This window comes from Aquarana catesbeiana, linkage group LG13 (genome assembly GCF_042186555.1).
Source record: "Aquarana catesbeiana isolate 2022-GZ linkage group LG13, ASM4218655v1, whole genome shotgun sequence".
Classification (NCBI taxonomy): Eukaryota; Metazoa; Chordata; class Amphibia; order Anura; family Ranidae; genus Aquarana; species Aquarana catesbeiana.
In genome coordinates, this window is record NC_133336.1 from 94,747,595 (window position 1) to 94,767,905 (window position 20,311).

Sequence of the window (20,311 nt, forward strand, 5' to 3'; positions counted from 1 at the left end):
CTACAACTGCTCGACCATAACCTAGGAGACAGCCCAAAAGAAAGGCAAGCAATAAATATAATGCAAGATTTCCTCAATATTTTTTTTATTGTAAAAAATTATATATCCTGGCCCATTGCAATGGCCCCCCTACCCATAAAATAATTAACATATTGCTGTCTAACTTGACGGGCACTTTGGGGGGCCAAGCCAGTACGGACAGTATCCAGGCCCGTAAGGTTGGCTTCTATTTGTCCGGCCTCAGGCCCAACTGTGCCTATATAATTCGGAGAATGTTTGTTTAAAAAGTTGTGCAGAATGCAGCACGATAAAATGATAAAATTAAGTTTGTATTCCGCCAAATTAATGGCTGTTTGAAACAGGCGGAACCGGCTGGCCAGAATTCCAAACGCATTCTCAACCACTCTTCTAGCTCTGGCCAGCCGGTAATTAAAAACCCTCCTCTCCGGGGTGAGGGTTCTTTGGGGGAATGGCCTCATGAGGTGCTTGCTGAGAGCAAAGGCTTCATCGGCAATGAAGACAAAGGGGAGTCCTTCCACGTTATCCTCATCAGGTGGCAATCCCAGGCCACCACTCTGGAGACGCTGGCAGAACTCCGTCTGGGCAAATACTCCTCCATCCGACATCCGGCCATTCTTCCCCACGTCCACATCTAAAAAATCATAGTGTGCCGACACCACCGCCATTAAAACAATACTGTGGAACCCCTTATAATTAAAATAGTATGACCCCGAATGGGGTGGTGGCACAATGTGGACATGTTTCCCATCTATAGCCCCTCCACAATTGGGAAAGTCCCAACGGCTGGCAAAATGGGATGCCACAGTCTGCCATTCCTGTGGCGTTGAAGGAAACTGGGGAATCAAACAAGAAAACCAAAATCAATTAATTTGGAAGCTAACATTGCAATAAAATTAGACAATTAAAAACATTATTCCCCAGCATCAGTATAACATTAAATAATTTAATTCTTCTGGAATAACTAATATGGAAAGGCACACTTATCAGATTGCTCACCCCCTCTGATGGAACATTGATTACATTTTAGGGGGTTGTGAAATCCCTAAAAAAGATTACTTTTAGGACACGCAGGAATTTAGGGACTAAAAAGGCTACAAGACTGCAGTTGTCGCACTCTGCAGGTGCAGTTGCTAACCAGCTTACAGTAAATGAGGTAATGTAAAAAGGCATTCATGTTGCAAGGAGTACACAATCACAGGCAAGGGCAATTAATGAAAACACTTTGAGGCTTGCATATGATTTGATGATGGAAATCAGCAGAGCTTCTGCTCATTTACTAAAGCACTGGAACAAATGCACTTGTAGAGTGCACATGCATTTTGCAAACTGCAACATATATTTGCTTTAGACAAATCAACACCACAGAACATTCAAGCAAATTTTAACGAGGGTGGGGGGGGGGTTGTGAAATCTAGATAATTGCTAATTAGCAGCACACTATTTGGAGTGAGTTTAGGTGGGGGTGGGTGGGGGGGTTGTGAAATCTAGATAATTGCTAATTAGCAGCACACTATTTGGAGTGAGTTTAGGTGGGGGTGGGTGGGGGGGTTGGGAAATCTAGATAATTGCTAATTAGCAGCACACTATTTGGAGTGAGTTTAGGTGGGGGTGGGTGGGGGGGTTGGGAAATCAAGATGATTGCTAATTAGCAGCACACTATTTGGAGTGAGTTTAGGTGGGGGTGGGTGGGGGGGTTGGGAAATCTAGATAATTGCTAATTAGCAGCACACTATTTGGAGTGAGTTTAGGTGGGGGTGGGTGGGGGGGTTGGGAAATCAAGATAATTGCTAATTAGCAGCACACTATTTGGACTGAGTTTAGGTGGGGGTGGGGGGGTTGGGAAATCAAGATAATTGCTAATTAGCAGCACACTATTTGGACTGAGTTTAGGTGGGGGTGGGTGGGGGGGTTGGGAAATCTAGCTAATTGCTAATTATAAGCACACTAAATACACTCAAACAAAATACATTCAAAATGAGTAGACTAGGTGGATATGTTCCCATCACTTCATGCTGGGAAGGTTATTGAAGGAAAATATACATGCATGACAAAAAATAACAGGAAAAAATTCCAGCATGTGTTAGGATAAAAAGGGGACATTCACACTATATTGCAATGATGGTAAGTAGTGTTTGAAGCAAGAAATACATTACATTATCAAAGATTACATAAAAGAACATGTGATGCTAATAAAAGAAAAATATCTTACCTTAATATAGTCCTTCTGCAGGACCTGGATGATGGCAGAACAGGTCTCTGAGATAATGATCCCCAGAGCCTGGGGGGAGATGCCTGTCGAGAACTTAAGGTCCTGCAGGCTTCTCCCTGTGGCCAAATACCGCAAGGTAGCGACCAGCCTCTGCTCCGGAGTGATGGCTTGCCTCATGCAGGTATCCTGCCTGCTGATATAGGGGGTCAGCAAAGCCAACAAACGGTCAAAAACGGGGTCCGTCATCCGGAGAAAGTTCCTGAAATCCTCAGGATTATTCTCACGGATCTCACGGAGCAAAGGCATGTGACAGAACTGGTCACGCTGAAGCAACCAATTCTTGGTCCATGAACTCCTCCTCGCCCTGTTCATGGACTGGTCTTGGGCTGAAGAATAAACTACAGCACCAAGCACATACAATGCACGAGCTCTACGACAAGTACGTACAGGTAACATGGTTTCAAAACGGTCGGCTGGTCAGAACGCACTAAACAGAACGCACTGAAGAACAGCAAGGCCTGTGAAGAACGACCTGAAAATCAGGAACGAGCGGCCAATAAAACAAAGATTTCTCAATGCCAACTGACCAAACGCACTGAAAAGCAGATACAAACCTCACAAGCACAGACTGAACAACAGTTAAAACGAACTGAAAAATACGAGTCTCACAAGCGCGAATCGTCTCTCACCAAACTTCTACTAACACGAGATAAACACGAGATTAGCAGAAGGAGCCCAAAGGGTGTCGTACGGGCTATTGAACTTCCGTTTTATAGTCTCGTCGGACTTGGTGTACGTCACCGCGTACTAGTTTGTCGTACTTTTGTGTGGTCGTGTGTAGGCAAGTCCGTTCGTAAGAAAGTCGGCCGCAAGTCCGCCGAAGGTACGTCGGAAGTATGTCGGACAGGCTGTCGGACTTTTGTAGACGAAAAGTCCGACCGTGTGTACGCGGCATAAATGTTTTCACATATTTTTCTAAAAGGATCCAATTGGGAAAATATGAGAATCCAGGGTGAAAATTGTGTTAAACATTACTACTTTTTTTTTTTTTTTGAAAAAAAAAAAATAAAATCCTCACTGTCATTGCCTGTTGCATGCCTATATCTTACTGCTGGTGTTACACAGTGGAAGTATCACTTGCTGAAGATCCTAGCAGTGCCTGGAACTCTGAAAGAAAGTGAAGATTCTTATTCAACAGAGGTGCTATTTGTAAGCATAGTACATGTCGTTTAAACACATATATCCTAATGACAGTGCTTCTTTAAAGCCCAATTAAACTTTCAGTCTAAATCAGAACAAAAGATTTGCAAAGTCCTGTAGTTTGTTTCCTTTGGAAAGCAGCCACAGCCTGTGAAGAAATGCCTGCCCCCTGACAGCAAGCTGTAGAGTATGATTCTTGCCCTCTGTGTGGAAGTAGCAGTCTCTCTGCAGAGGTCTGACACACCCCCTACTGAGCCAGAGCTAGAGTTTTCAAGTCAGTCAGAGAGCATGAGCTCAGCACAGTAGGGAGAGGGCGGCAGACCCTTGCAGAGAGCCCACTGCTTCCACACAGAGAGCGAGAGTCCTTGTTGCTGGAAGGGGACAGGCTTTTTTATTGAGGCTGTGGCTGCTTTCTAAAGAAAGGGGGACAGGCCTTTCTACTCAAGCCGGGGCCACTTGCTAAAGAAAATCAACTGTAATACCTTGCACACCTATTGTTTTGGTCCACCTGGATATGTATTTAGCTGATTTAGACTGAGAGAAGTATGGTCAAAGCTTCTTTGATCATACTTCCCCTGTAGGTCACAGGACTGCACTCACTTGTAATCTCCTATGACCCAAAATCAGCTGACAGTAGGCTAAAGCCTGCTGTTGTCTGACGTCATAGAGTCGCTGCAAGCTCTGGAAAGATCCCGACCTTATTGTCAGGATCCCCCTAAATGCCTGATTAGCAGCTGGCTCAGCCTCTCGGTGCACGGCTGCAGCATGAAGCCTAGATTCTGCTGCTCCCTCATCAGTGAGCCATGGAGGGGCAGAGAAGACTGAGAACTGAGCGATCAGGGGTCATATTTGCTCAGTTCTCGATAGGAATTGTCCCGATGTACAAATTGAACGTAAGTTCGACACGAACATCGGGTGTTAGTTTGTTCGCAAACTAACCGAACATATGGGGCGTTCTCGGCAAATTCGAGCACCGCAGAGCGCCCCATAATGCACTGCAAGATCGGAGTGCACTAACAGCTGCTGATTGGCCAAAGCATGCACCTGACCTGCATGCTTTGGGTAATCACAGCTTGATCTGCTGGGAGAGCCATGATTGGCCAAAGGTAGGGTGCCTTTGGCCAATCATGGCTCAGGGGGCTAAGTACAGGCCCCACACTATATAAGGCTGCTTACACGGCAGCCGTATGTAGTGTGATAACATGGAGAGATTAAGAGAACTTGAGCTAGATTAGGCAGGTTAGTTAGTGGCGTACAGGCAGTTTAATATATATATATATATATATATATATATATATATATATATATATACAGTGTAGTCACTGTAGAATATATACACAGTGCAGGCAAAAAGCGGAGCTTTTTTTTTTCGGGCGGCGAGATTGATGGATGTATCGCAGGACACTTTTTTTTTTAATAAAGGAGTTTTCAGAAATTGTCTATTGTGGTTTTTACTTTTTGACACTTTTTTGGTGAATGGGTAGGGGTACATTGTACCCCTACCCATTCACATGCATGGGGGGGCAGGATCTGGGGGCCCCCTTGTTAAAGGGGGCTTCCAAATTCCGATAAGCCCCCTGCCCGCAGACCCCTACAACCAATGGCCAGGGTTGTTGGGGAGAGGCCCTGGTCCCCATCAACATGGGGACAAGGTGCTTTGGGGGGACCCCAAAGCACCCTCCCCATGTTGAGAAGTGGCCTGGTATGGTTCAGAAGGGGGACGCTCAGTTGTCTCCTACCTTTCCTAGCCTGCCAGGCTGCTTGCTTGGATAAGGGTCTGGTATGGATTTGGGGGGGGGACCCCATGCCAATTTTTTCAAGACAATTTTGGCGTGGAGTTCCCCTTAAAATCTATGCCAGACCCAAAGGGCCTGGTATGGATTTTGGGGGGGACCCCATGCTGTTTTTTCTTTAAATTGTGGCATGGCGTTCACCTTAAAATCCATACCAGACCTGAAGGGCCTGGTATAGACTGGGGGGGGTTACCCACGCCAATTTCTCCCTTGATTTTTCATTTATATTGCCGGGAGCTGGCACTACATTACAGCCGCATGCAAGTTTAAATGACATTTTTTCCTTTAAAAATGTAATTTTGCTGTGGCACTGTTATACACATTGCACAGATGTGCCACTTTACAGGTAGACTAAGGGGATCCCCAAGGCAGGATATTTGAAGAAATATTTCATTTTTATTGTTTCACTTTAAGCATTATTAAAATCACTGCTCCTGAAAAAAACGGTCATTTTAAAAACTTTTTTTTGCATTGATAATGTCCCCTGGGGCAGGACCTGGGTCCCCAAACATTAAAGAAGTCGCCAATAACTTGCATATAATCCTTTAAAATTAGCACTTTTGATTTTTCATGTTTGTTTCCCATAGACTTTAATGGTGTTTACACAATTTTCTTGCCTGTTCGCATGTTCTGATGCGTACCGAACCGCAGGATGTTCGCCTCATCCCTAGTTCTCGAGCTTAGAGCTGGCGACTTCTTTAATTTCGGCTTTAAAGTATTACCAAACCCTAAACTTATACCTGCTTATCAGCCAAAATGTCCTTAGCTAATAATTGGCAGATTTTTTTTAGAATACTAAAATGTAAATTTTTGCTTATAGACCTCGGCATTGTGCTGGTGTAGTGACATCCAGTTACTGCCCCATGACGTGCAATCTCTGTAGACACCAAGCGTAGAGTCCATAGGGATCCTAGGGTGACAACGCTGCTCCTACATAGGGCTTTGCTCTGGAAGCGTCATTTTAGGACTAAAAGCATAAGAACTTGCATGACCATTGTGTAAGAAAACAATACAGCTGGAATAAGTGGAGGGTTGATTTTAGAATTAATTACACTTTAATATGTGATTATATATAGATGGACTCCTGTACAGAAAGAATGGATAAAACAAGTCCCATCCTAGAGCAGTAATATCCTGCCGAGACACTAGGGGGCAGGGCTGAGCGGTGGATGGCTCAGCAATCGATTGCTTTGTTATCCTGGAGACAGAAGGGGGCGGCCATGTTGGATGTATCTGTGTAACCTGCTTCTGTCAGAGCGGGGAGACCCGCAGCCCTCCCATCACATCCCAGGGACCGGGCAGTCCTTCTCCCGGGACGAGCCGTCCATCTACCAGGCGGGGAGAGCCCCGGGGACCGAGCCGGCGCCGCCCTCCGCCTACCTCTCTCCTCCGGGATGTTCTCTAAAAAAACTCACGGCGATGTGAAGAAATCGAGCCAGAAAGTGCTGGACCCCAAGAAGGACGTGCTGACCCGACTCAAACACCTACGGATCGTCATCGGTGAGCGGCCTGTGCGGGGATTGGAAGGGGGGCGCCAGGGGCCCCGGGGTGATGCTGGGATGAAGGGTGTGGGCGAGGCTGCCGCGCCCCCTGCTGGAGCATGTGAGAACAGCAGGGCATCAGGGGGGGACAGGATGTATGTACAGAATGGGATCAGGGGGGGGGGCAGGATGTATGTACAGAATGGGATCAGGGGGGGGGGGCAGGATGTATGTACAGAATGGGATGGGGGGGGGACAGGATGTATGTACAGAATGGGATGGGATCAGGGGGGGACAGGATGTATGTACAGAATGGGATCAGGGGGGGACAGGATGTATGTACAGAATGGGATCGGGGGGGACGGGATGTATGTACAGAATGGGATCGGGGGGATGGGATGTATGTACAGAATGGGATCGGGGGGACGGGATGTATGTACAGAATGGGATCGGGGGGACGGGATGTATGTACAGAATGGGATCGGGGGGGGGGGGCGGGATGTATGTACAGAATGGGATCGGGGGGGGGGGCGGGATGTATGTACAGAATGGGATCGGGGGGGGGCGGGATGTATGTACAGAATGGGATCGGGGGGGGGGCGGGATGTATGTACAGAATGGGATCGGGGGGGGCGGGATGTATGTACAGAATGGGATCGGGGGGGGGCGGGATGTATGTACAGAATGGGATCGAGGGGGGGGGGCGGGATGTATGTACAGAATGGGATCGAGGGGGGGGGGCGGGATGTATGTACAGAATGGGATCGAGGGGGGGGGCGGGATGTATGTACAGAATGGGATCGAGGGGGGGGGGCGGGATGTATGTACAGAATGGGATCGGGGGGGACGGGATGTATGTACAGAATGGGATCGGGGGGGACGGGATGTATGTACAGAATGGGATCGGGGGGGACGGGATGTATGTACAGAATGGGATCGGGGGGGACGGGATGTATGTACAGAATGGGATCGGGGGGGACGGGATGTATGTACAGAATGGGATCGGGGGGGACGGGATGTATGTACAGAATGGGATCGGGGGGGACGGGATGTATGTACAGAATGGGATCGGGGGGGACGGGATGTATGTACAGAATGGGATCGGGGGGGACGGGATGTATGTACAGAATGGGATCGGGGGGGACGGGATGTATGTACAGAATGGGATCGGGGGGGACGGGATGTATGTACAGAATGGGATCGGGGGGGACGGGATGTATGTACAGAATGGGATCGGGGGGGACGGGATGTATGTACAGAATGGGATGGGGGGGGACGGGATGTATGTACAGAATGGGATCGGGGGGGACGGGATGTATGTACAGAATGGGATCGGGGGGGACGGGATGTATGTACAGAATGGGATCGGGGGGGACGGGATGTATGTACAGAATGGGATCGGGGGGGACGGGATGTATGTACAGAATGGGATCGGGGGGGACGGGATGTATGTACAGAATGGGATGGGGGGGGACGGGATGTATGTACAGAATGGGATGGGGGGGGACGGGATGTATGTACAGAATGGGATCGGGGGGGACGGGATGTATGTACAGAATGGGATCGGGGGGGACGGGATGTATGTACAGAATGGGATCGGGGGGGACGGGATGTATGTACAGAATGGGATCGGGGGGGACGGGATGTATGTACAGAATGGGATCGGGGGGGACGGGATGTATGTACAGAATGGGATCGGGGGGGGACGGGATGTATGTACAGAATGGGATCTGGGGGGACGACAATATGTGGCCATAGAATGTTCTTTGGGTTGATAGGATATGGGGACAGTATTTGCTCTTAGGTGTCAGTATGTGGGAGCGGGATGTGATGTGGGTACATTGTGTACTTTGGGGTGATAAGATGGGGTAAAGGTCAGGATGTGATCAAAAGAGAATGGATGGATCAAACTATGTATCAGGATGTGTTGTGGGGTGATAGGATGGGGGACAGGATGTGTTGTGGGGTGATAGGATGGGGGACAGGATGTGTTGTGGGGGTACAGGATGTGTTGTGGGGTGATAGGATGGGGGACAGGATGTGTTGTGGGGTGATAGGATGGGGGACAGGATGTGCTGCGAGTTGATAGGATGGGGGACAGGATGTGCTGCGAGTTGATAGGATGGGGACAGGATGTGGACAGGATGTGCTGCGAGTTGATAGGATGGGGTAGTAACTGCCAGCCTTCTCACTGTACAGCAGCGATGGAGGGGAGCCGGCACTTTCTCTCTGAACTATTGGCAGTAGGTTGTTGTAACCCATTCAGATGTCTGTGATCCAGAGCTGGATGGAATTGTCTGTAAATTGCAGTGTGTATGGCCAGCATTAGTCCGGAGCTTAATATCATGTTTTGATATTTTTTTTCACATACGTTGCTTTTGGTTTTGGTTAAATGCTTTTATAACAAGCAATGAAATCCTTGTGTAGCCCTCCTCAGGGTGTGTCGGTTGTTTAGTCCCCTGTAATGTGGTCCTCTGTGGTTTCAGCTGCCATCCTTTCCCATTACTAGGGGGCACAGTACCAACAACGATTGATTGCTCACTTATGTTTTTATTTGATTTACAAACCATTTTGATGAATTTACTCCCAACAAGGAGAAATACTCTCTAGAGCCCATGTACTGCTGGGCGGAGCCCGGGTTCTGTAAGATTGGATCTTAAAGTAGAAAGAAAGTGGAGATCATTGGAGTGATCCAAGCTTAACCAATGTAACTATGTATAAAATATCCATGCCTGGAATCCACCCTTTAACTGATAAATTCAGCTGAAAAAAGATTATTCCACCAATTGTAATAGTAGGTGCGCCAATATTAAACGTGTCCCCGACCAGGGCGTGTTTTATGGAGACAAACTGTCTCAAGTTCAGTGGTAAAAAAAACAATTGCAGATCTAGAATGAAATGCAATCAGCTAGCCCCAGGTTGCTGCCCCAGGTTGCAGGTTCAGGGATCTCATCTACAAGTGTCAGAAATCTTTGAATCTGATTCTTGGATGTGTACTGAGAAGCACCCAGTACAAAAATTCATTTCACTTAAAGTGATTGTAAACAATCGCCTTGTAAAACAACCCATTCAGTTTAAAATAGAAATGAAAAACCTGCAAGACAAAGGCATAATGAGCTGGTATGCATCGCATACTAGCTCATTATGAAATACTTACCTTAGATTGAAGCTGTTGCAGCGGTCCCGTACACCGCGGTGACCTGCGACATGTCTCCTGGAGTTATTCCTGGGTTCGCGGGCTCCGGCACTGTGATTGGCCAGAGCCGCGATGACGTCACTCCCGCACATGCGTGCATGGCACGGCTTCTGAAGAAACTGCACGAGCGAGCCGTCTCTTCGGTGCACATGTGCCTATGACGTCATCAGCACATGCGGATACAGCGAATATCTCCTAAACTGTGCTAGTTTAGGAGATATTCATGGTACCTACAGGTAAGCCTTATTATAGGCTTACCTGTAAGTAAAAGTGATGTAACAGGGTTTACAACCACTTTAAAGTGGATGTAAACCCGATTCCAGAAATTTGAGCTATCTGTAGTGTAGACATTTTCACTTAGGGGTGTACTCACTTTTGTTGCCAGCGGTTTAGACATTAATGGCTGTGTGTTGAGTTATTTTGAGGGGACAGCAAATTTACACTGTTATACAAGCTGTACACTTATTACTTTACATTGTAGCAAAGTGTCATATCTTGAGTCTTGTCACATGAAAAGATATAATAAAATATTTACAAAAATGTGAGGGGTGTACTCACTTTTGTGAGATTCTGTATACCGGCTCCTTCCTCCGCTCTCCATCCTGACTGATCCGGGACAGAGAGTGGGACGGGAGGAGGGGCCCAGAGAGTGGGACGGGAGGAGGGGCCCAGAGAGTGGGACGGGAGGAGGGGCCCAGAGAGTGGGACGGGAGGAGGGGCCCAGAGAGTGGGACGGGAGGAGGAGCACAGAGAGTGGGACGGGAGGAGGGGCACAGAGAGTGGGACGGGAGGAGGGGCACAGAGAGTGGGACGGGAGGAGGAGCCCAGAGAGTGGGACGGGAGGAGGGGCCCAGAGAGTGGGACGGGAGGAGGGGCCCAGAGAGTGGGACGGGAGGAGGAGCACAGAGAGTGGGACGGGAGGAGGAGCACAGAGAGTGGGACGGGAGGAGGAGCACAGAGAGTGGGACGGGAGGAGGAGCCCAGAGAGTGGGACGGGAGGAGGGGCCCAGAGAGTGGGACGGGAGGAGGGGCCCAGAGAGTGGGACGGGAGGAGGGGCCCAGAGAGTGGGACGGGAGGAGGGGCCCAGAGAGTGGGACGGGAGGAGGGGCCCAGAGACAGAGAGTAGGATGGGAGGGGCAAGGAGGAGGATACACGGGACAGTCAGGGGTGATCGTGCGGCGGTGGGGGGAGTTACAAGCACCGATCTCCCTGTATAGAGTTCAATAATGCAGCTGAAAGCTGCTTTGCGGGGGGAGGAGGAGAGGAGGAGAAGCGGCTGTCAGATGCTTTTATTGAAATCTATGCAGGGAGATTGGTGCTTGGAACTCCCCCCACCGCCTCATCGATCACCCCTGACTGCCCAGGTATCGTGTCAGGCATTGGAGCATTTGCACGAGTACAAGTACTGCAAATGCTTGGTATCGGCACCAATACTAGTATCGGTATAAGTGCAACCCTACTCCTAACAGCACTAAGGATGGCAGGTTGTTGACCGTGCCATTGAGACACTTTATCCAGCCTTATATGTGATGGGCCCTCTAGTGTATATTCCATTGTGATTCTAATTACATTTATTGCTCAAGCCCTGGCGAAGTGGGGCCCTTCTGAAACGTGTTGGCTGTATTTGATGCTATTAATAAACCTTTCAAAAAGACCTTTAAGTGATCTAATCTTTGCACTAAGTACTCCTCAGGACACATCCAAGTGTTTATCGCCCGCTGAGCAATTTTTTTGTCGTGATCAGAGCCTAGGACCAGAACAAGGTCCATATACACAATTCTTTCCTCACAAATCCTGTTTATTTGCAGGAAGACGCACTTTACTGTATGTTCATCAGAACAACTACTCCCTTCTGTCAGTCCAGCGCTATCTCACACACATTGAACATTTACTAAATATGGGAAAACTAAGCACCAGTTGTACTAAGCCCCAGTTCACACTATAACCCGCGTGTGAATCGCACAGTAACTGCATTGCATTCCTGTGCAATTTAGTGTGGTACATTTTTTGGAGCCGCACTGCAACCGGATTGCCTGGTCGTTTTGTACCCTGTGGTCCGGTGCAAGCAAACTGCACAGCATTTGCGATTCGTTTGGGTGTTGCTAACTTTGTATAGATATCCACATGAGATCACAAACACCGTGCAATTGGGGTGCGGGAAACACGCAGGGATCACAGCTTTTTCCACTCCTCATATGTGTGAACCTAGGGGGTAATTATGCTTCTGAATAACTTGCTTGATAAATGTTGTGGCAGACACAGACTCTCTTCTGTTTGACAGTCAAACCTAATAATACAGAATCAATAGGAACAATTCCAAAGCAGGGAAAACCCCGGTGCTTTCCTAGATCAATAAAAACCTGCCATGCAAGAAACAAGGATGCCGACACCGATAACACTCTTTATGAGTATGCTAGTTACCTGGCTGACATGCTGCCCTTTTGTACCATGTTATATGTTTTACCCTAACTATGGGAGTAACATGGTGCAAAAGATGGAGTTAGCCTTTACACTTTTCATTCTTGCCATGCATGTGGTGTTTATGTATTTATGTCATCAGGATTACTGCTACACTGTATTATCAAAAGTATTGGGACACCTGCCTTTACACACACTTTAATGTTCTCCTGATCTTAGTCCATAGGATTCAATATTGAGTTGCCCCAACCTTTGCAGCTTCCACTCTTCTGGAAAGGCTGTCTACAAGGTTTAGGAGTGTGTCTATGGGAATATTTGACCATTCTTCCAGAAGTGCATTTGTGAGGTCAGACACTGATGTTGAACGAGAACACCTGGCTCGCAGTCTCCACTCTAATTCATCCCAAAGGTGTTCTATCGAGTTGGGGTCAGGACTCTGTGCAGGCCAGTCAAGTTCCTCTACCCCAAACTCGCTCATCCATGTCTTTATGGACCTTGCTTTGCGCACTTTTGTACAATCATGTTGGAACAAGAAGGGGCCATCCCCAAACTGTTCCTACAAAGTTGGGAGCATGAAATTGTCCAAAATGTCTTGGTATGCTGACGCCTTAAGCATCACCTTCACTGGAACTAAGGGGCCAAGCCCAACCCAAGTTTCTCATTCTTGCTTTGCATGCTGATGGGGACAAGGGCCTCTTCCCCACAACTCTGGCCGGTGGTTGTGGGGGTCTGTGGTCAGGGGCTTATCGGAATCTGGAAAAAATTTAAAGTAAGCAACATATTGTAGCTGCTGACTTTTAATATTAGGACACTTGCCTATCCTGGAATCCAGCGATGTCGGCACCCCAACCAATGTTTCCATCGGCTTTCTGGTCCTGCCGCCGCCATTTGTGGTAAGGTAAACCATCAGTGAAGCCTTTTGGTTTCACAGCCAGTTCCCTACTGTGCATGCGCATGTGTGCTGCGCTTTCTGAATGGCCCGGCAGCGGTCTGTGGCTACACAGCCCCATACATAACAAAATGTGAAGCACTGTGGGGTTGCTTTACTAAAACAGGAGAGTGCAAAAGTGCCATAGATTTATGGGATTAGTATAGTATAGGTTTTATCTTGATTTGGGATTCTCTGTTCCCCCATTCCCTGTGATCTCCCCACAGATATACCCATTGACCACATGCAGTCATTTCTTTTGATCTTGATGCAAATCTGCTATATATCACATATGTCTATATGAAAATATTTATTGATGTATTTTTATATCATTTATTTCTTTCCATTATCATAGATTTGCCTCCCATATCTTCCTGAGGAATATTTTATTATATCTTTTCATGTGACAACACTGAAGAAATGACACTTTGCTACAATGTATAGTAGTGAGTGTACAGCTTGTATAACAGTGTAAATTTGCTGTCCCCTCAAAATAACTCAACACACAGCCATTAATGTCTAAACCGCTAGCAATAAAAATGAGTACACCCCTAAGTGAAAATGTCCAAATTGGGCCTAAAGTGTCAATATTTTGTGTGGCCACCATTATTTTCCAGCACTGCCTTAACCCTCTTGGGCATGGAGTTCACCAGAGCTTCACAGGTTGCCACTGGAGTCCTCTTCCACTCCTCCATGATGACATCACGGAGCTGGTGGATGTTAGAGACCTTGTGCTCCTCCACCTTCCGTTTGAGGATGCCCCACAGATGCTCAATAGGGTTTAGGTCTGGAGACATGCTTGGCCAGTTCATCACCTTTACCTTCAGCTCTTTAGCAAGGCAGTGGTGGTCTTGAAGGTGTGTTTGGGGTTGTTATCATGTTGGCATACTGCCTTGTGGCCCAGTCTCCGAAGGGAGGGGATCATGCTCTGCTTCTGTATGTCACAGTACATGTTGGCATTCATGGTTCCCTCAATGAACTGTAGCTCCCCAGTGCTGGCAGCACTTATGCAGCCCCAGACCATGACACCTCTACCACCATGCTTGACTGTAGACAAGACACACTTGTCTTTGTACTCCTCACCTGGTTGCCGCCACACATGCTTGACACCTCTGAACCACACATCTGAACCACCATCTGAACTGGACATGGTTCCAGTAATCCATGTCCATAGTCTGCTTGTCTTCAGAAAACTGTTTGCGGGCTTTCTTGTGCATCATCTTTAAAAGTGGCTTCCTTCTGGGATGACAGCCATGCAGACCAATTTGATGCAGTGTGCGGCGTATGGTCTGAGCACTGACAGGCTGACCCCCCACCCCTTCAACCTCTGCAGCAATACTGGCAGCACTCATAGGTCTATTTCCCAAAGACAACCTCTGGATATAACGCTGAGCACGTGCACTCTATGTCTTTGGTCGACCATGGTGAGGCCTGTTCTGAGTGGAACCTGTCCTGTTAACCGCTGTATGGTCTTGGCCACCATGCTGCAGCTCAGTTTCAGGGTCTTGGCAATATTCTTATAGCGTAGGCCATCTTTATGTAGAGCAACAATTATTTTTTTCATATTCTTAGAGAGTTCTTTGCCATGAGGTGCCATGTTGAACTTCCAGTGACCAGTATGAGAGATTGAGAGCAACAACACCAAATTTAACAGACCTGCTCCCCATTCACACCTGAGACCTTGTAACATTAATGAGTCACATGACACCGGGGAGGGAAAATGGCTAATTGGGCCCAATTTGGACATTTTCACTTAGGGGTATACTCACCTTTGTTGCCAGCGGTTTAGACATGAATGGCTGTGTGTTGTGTTATTTTAAGGGGACAGCAAATTTACACTGTTATACAAGCTGTACACTCACTACTTTACATTGTAGCAAAGTGTCATTTCTTCAGTGTTGTCACATGAAAAGATATAATAAAATATTTACAAAAATGTGAGGGGTGTACTCACTTTTGTGAGATACTGTATATGATATCATGCTTACCAGTGGATACTCATAGGGTAGTTATTGGGGTTGTATATTTGTACTCCTATTATCAACTGCTTATTTGTTTCATTGCAAAAATTCTTATGATGTATATTCTTTTTATATGCTTCTAATGCTCATGTAATAAACAATCTTTTCTCATTTTTCCCTAAATAAGTTGTATTTTCTCTGCATGCCACCCCTAAATATCCTGTTATGCTGGGATATGTCTCCTGTGTGTGGGTTTTTTTTTTTTTCTTTCTAGGTGTATAAAGTGAAAAAGTTATTTAAGTTACTTTTCACTTCTATAAATGGATTTCTGGACTGTACTGAAGATAGCATTTCCCTTTTCCTGCTCCTTGTTTGCTTTTGTTATTTAATTAATATTTACTGAATTTGCATGATAAGTTTCCTGTTTTCATTTCACATTATTATTTTGCTTTACGCCATGTGAAATGGACCAAAAATTTGCTGCTATACTGTATTTATTTATATTTTGTATGGTGTCTGTTTGCTTTCGCAGATAAGGAATTTCAGCCTTTTTTAAAAAAAAACAAAAAACGACCATTTCCCAAATGCAAGCTGTCAAAGCTGCTGAGCGGGTTGTCACATCGGCATTGAAATCACAGAATAGGAGGTAACCTCTAGTACCACCTTCATGGAAGGACTGTGTATGACCCAGTCCAGAATCCAGAGTGTAACTCCAGATGTGAGAAGGGGTTGCAAGGAATGTTATAGTGATGTAAGGAGTCCATTATTTGCTGTGCCATTCATCTGGTTTTGCTTGGCAATTATGGAAAATCTGGAATTAACAGCTACATTTGCAGTTAAGGCTTTCTGTGTTGTCCTTTCTGATTTGAATTGCTTTGCGAAAATGCCTGAGGAGCATGGATGTGAATGAGGATGTATCTAAGTGGAAAGGTGTGCGGTCTGTTGATTTGTTGAAGCCAATTAGGATGGGGATGCAAAGGTTAAGACATGATGTTGGAGAATTATTTTGCTTTAAAAGACAACGTGACAGGTTTGCTTTATTGTGATTCTGTAATATGTCTATAGAAACAAAACTACTGGCTTGTGGTGAATTGCAAGTACCTGTTTAATCCTACAAATCCATCTGCGTGTCTTTTTGTGGAGTCCTGTAGATGCTGGACCCAGGTTGCTTGAATGGTTATGGTCAGTGGGTCTCCCGGGACTATGGACATCAGGTTTTTCTTAGCAGTGAATATTCTTGTCAATGTGGCTGCATATTATTAAAATGTATGATTTGCCAGACTGCTGGTTTTTATCCAGCCTTAAAGTGTTACTAAACCCAGGACCCTGCATTCACTATATCTGGTCTCCCACAGTACACAGAACATGGAAATGCAATAGTTTTAGTAAATATAAACTGCTAAATACCTTTTCTCATCAGCAGTATGTAGCAGTCTTGTGACTTCTATCATTGTCTGGTTAAAGCTTGTAAGAGGAGTTTCCATTCTCTCCTGATTGTCCTATGAGGTTGCAGGACCCCTGACCCTCTGTCTGGACAGTGCTGATTGGCCCTGTGCTGATCACATGCACTCCTCCCCAAGAAAAAAAAAATCTCTCTAGCAATACACACCAAACTGAGCATGTGCAGCGTGCCCCCAATCCTCAGTTCTATCAGGAGATGGATTGGGGACTGTTGAAGAAGGGGAGGACCAGAGAAGACCAGATCAAACACTATACCAGGGATATGCAATTAGCGGACCTCCAGCTGTTGCAGAACTACAAGTCCCATGAGGCATAGCAAGACTCTGACACTCACAAGCATGACACCCAGAGGCAGAGGCATGCTGGGACTTGTAGTTTTGCAACAGCAGGAGGTCCGCTAATTGCATATCCCTGCACTATACAGAGCACTACACAATGCAGAGAGAATTAACCCCTTCAGTTCCAACAGTGAGTATAAAAAGCATGCTTTACTGCATATACAGTGGATATAAAAAGTCTACACACCCCTGTTAAAATGTCAAGTTTCTGTGATGTAAAAATATGAGACCAAGATAAATCATTTAAGAACTTTCCCCCCTTTTTTTTGTAATTCTTTTATTTTCAAAGAAGGTGCATTTAACAGTCAAAAATAGACAGCAGAGATACAAGTTATTAGCACTAACATAAGGAACAGAAAGGGTCGTATAAGGTAATAAGCAGCTCAAACATAAAAAATCAAGTATCAAACATATCAAATATATCTAAGACATTGGCAGTACACAATGTGGGAGGCACAATAAAGCACCGTTGAAAGACAAACAGTGTGCGGAGCCGGGGTGGCATCCAAACAATCACTAGCGCGACCCAGAACATTATAATAACAAATGCTGAGTTATATCTAACAGAAAACTCGCACAGCTGCTCAGGAGGCTGGGTTTTCACCCTTTTTAATGTGACCTATAAACTGTACAACTTAATTGAAAAACAAACTGAAATCTTTTAGGATGGGGAAGTAAAAATAAACTAAAATAATGTGGTTGCATAAGTGTGCACACCCGAATAACTGGGGATGTAGTAGAGCTGGGCGACTTTCTCCCCAAAAAAATACGCGATTCGAATCAAGGGTTTTTTTTTTTTTTGATGGACAACGCTCCGGTCCTAAGGAGCTGCTGGCAGGAGTTTTTAGGCGAGGTCGCAGCTTTGGCCTAGTCCACGGCATCTGGCCTCACAGACTAGGCCGAAGCCGCGGCCTCACCTAAAAACTCCTGCCCGCAGCTCCTCAGGACCCGGTCCTGGTGAAAAAAAAAAAAAATCTAAAAAATCGATTTGCTGAAAATTTGAATCAATTTGACCTCTCAACTCTATTCAAGATTCAAATTAATTTTTTTTTCCCCAGCCCTAGGATGTAGCTTTGTTCAGAATTTAAGCTATTGCATTCAAACTCATGCTAAATAGGAATCAGTACACACCTGCCATTCATTGAAAGTGCCTCTGATTAACTGCAAATAAAGTTCAGCTGTTTTAGTAGGTCTTTCCTGACATTTTCTTAGTCGCATCCTACAGCAAAAGCCATGGTCCGCAGAGCTTTCAAAGCATCAGAGGGATCTCATTGTTAAAAGGCATCAGTAAGGAGAAGGGTACAAAAGAATTTCCAAGGCATTAGATATACCATGGAACACAGTGAAGACAGTCATCAAGTGGAGAAAATATGGCACAACAGTGACATTACCAAGAACTGGACGTCCCTCCAAAATTGAAGAAAACTGGTCAGGGAGGCTGCCAAGAGGCCTACAGCAACATTAAAGGAGCTGCAGGAATATCTGGCAAGTACTGGCTGTGTGGTACATGTGAAAACAATCTCCCATAATCTTCATATGTCTGGACTATGGGGTAGAGTGGCAAGACGGAAGCCTTTTCTAACAAAGAAAAACGTCCAAGCCTGGCTAAATTTTGCAAAAACACATCGGAAGTCTCCCAAAAGCATTTGGGAAAATGTGTTATGGTCTGACGTAACCAAGGTTGAACTTTTTGGCCATAATTCCAAAAGATTTGTTTAGTGCAAAAACAACACTGCACATTACCAAAAGAACACCATACCCACTGTGAAGCATGGTGGAGGCAGCATCATGCTTTGGAGCTGTTTTTCTTCAGCTGGAACAGGGGCCTTAGTCAAGGTAGAGGGAATTATGAACCGTTCCAAATACCAGTCAATATTGGCACAAAACCTTCAGGCTTCTGCTAGAAAGCTGAACATGAAGAGGAACTTCATCTTTCAGCATGATGACGACCCAAAGCATACATCCAAATCAACAAAGGAATGTCTTCACCAGAAGAAGATTCATGTTTTGGAATGGCCCAGCCAGAGCTCAGACCCGAATCCGATTGAAAATCTGTGGGGTGATCTGAAGAGGGCTGTGCACAGGAGATGTCCTCGCAATATGACAGATTTGGAATACTTTTGCAAAGAAGAGTGGGCAAATATTGCCAAATCAAGATGTGCCATGCTGATAGAGTCATACCCAAAAAGACTGAGTGCTGTACTAAAATCAAAAGGTGCTTCAACAAAGTATTAGTTTAAGGGTGTGTACACTTATGCAACCATGTTTGTTTTTTGTTGTTACTTCCCTCCACCGCTAAAAGATTTCCGTTTGTTGCTCAACTGATTTGTCATTTTTTTTACATCGCAGAAACCTCACATTTTAACGGGTTTGTAGACTTTTTATATCCACTGTACAGACAGATTTTACTTTTGTGGGTTGAAAAACACTTTGATGTAGAACTATAGGCAAAACTTATTTTTTTTTTTTTTTTTTCATTGTGGATAGAGTAAGGGGGAGGGTTATAACCCCTGTCAGATTTTTAATTTTTTTTTGCTTTGTGCCCCCTTGTGGGAATTTCCCATCACATCCTGTCCCATAGCCAAACAGGAAGTGAGAAGAAATCCTTTCAAATTAAGGGACGTACTTGGGGACCCCCAGGTCACCAGAGTTTAGTGTCCTTTTAATTCATCTGTCATATGCAGGATCGGGCGAATTGGAAGGTCAATGGAGGCTCTGCTGTTTCACAGTCCTTGGTTTACTATCGGGAGGATGTTTCAACTTGGAAAGGAACTGATCCAAGGGTCTCGGGTACATGGTACCTCTATTTCAATGCAGGGGCTGCTGATACTGACTGAATATACACTTTCCTATCTCTTAGGCTAAATGCTTACTGGTGTTTTTACAGCTGCGTTTTCTGGCTGGAAAAACCCCAGAACTAGTGGGTTTAAAGAGGAGTTTTTCAGCTGTAAAAACGCTCTACATCTGAAAATCGCAGCTATTTGGCATTTATGAAAATTTTGGAGCCATAAGCTTTTGAGGTAGTATACAGGCAGTCCCCGAGTTACGAACGACTCCTACTTACGAACGGCCTCAAATGCCGGCCACTTGTGCTCCACGCTGGTCCTGGATACCTCCGGACACATCCCATACTGCAGTACTACATGTACTACATGGCCAGAAGAGCCCCAGATAACATAACAAGCGCCCGGAACATCCCACAGCCATGCACAGGCGGGCGTTACACTTACGAATGCAGTGCTGCGACTTACGAACAACTTCGACTTACGAACAAACCTACAGTCCCTATTGTGTTCGTAATTCA

The 20,311-nt window shown here is 45.9% G+C and overlaps 1 protein-coding gene across 1 annotated transcript in view; it reads left to right on the plus strand.

The window, feature by feature from the left end:
* The first annotated feature begins 6,403 nt into the window (after positions 1–6,403).
* Positions 6,404–20,311, plus strand: part of RALGAPA1 (Ral GTPase activating protein catalytic subunit alpha 1) — a 474,136-nt gene continuing 460,228 nt past the window's right edge. The window contains 1 exon segment of the mRNA XM_073610203.1: positions 6,404–6,723. Coding sequence (XP_073466304.1) covers positions 6,618–6,723 — 106 coding nt within the window. The 5' untranslated portion in view covers positions 6,404–6,617.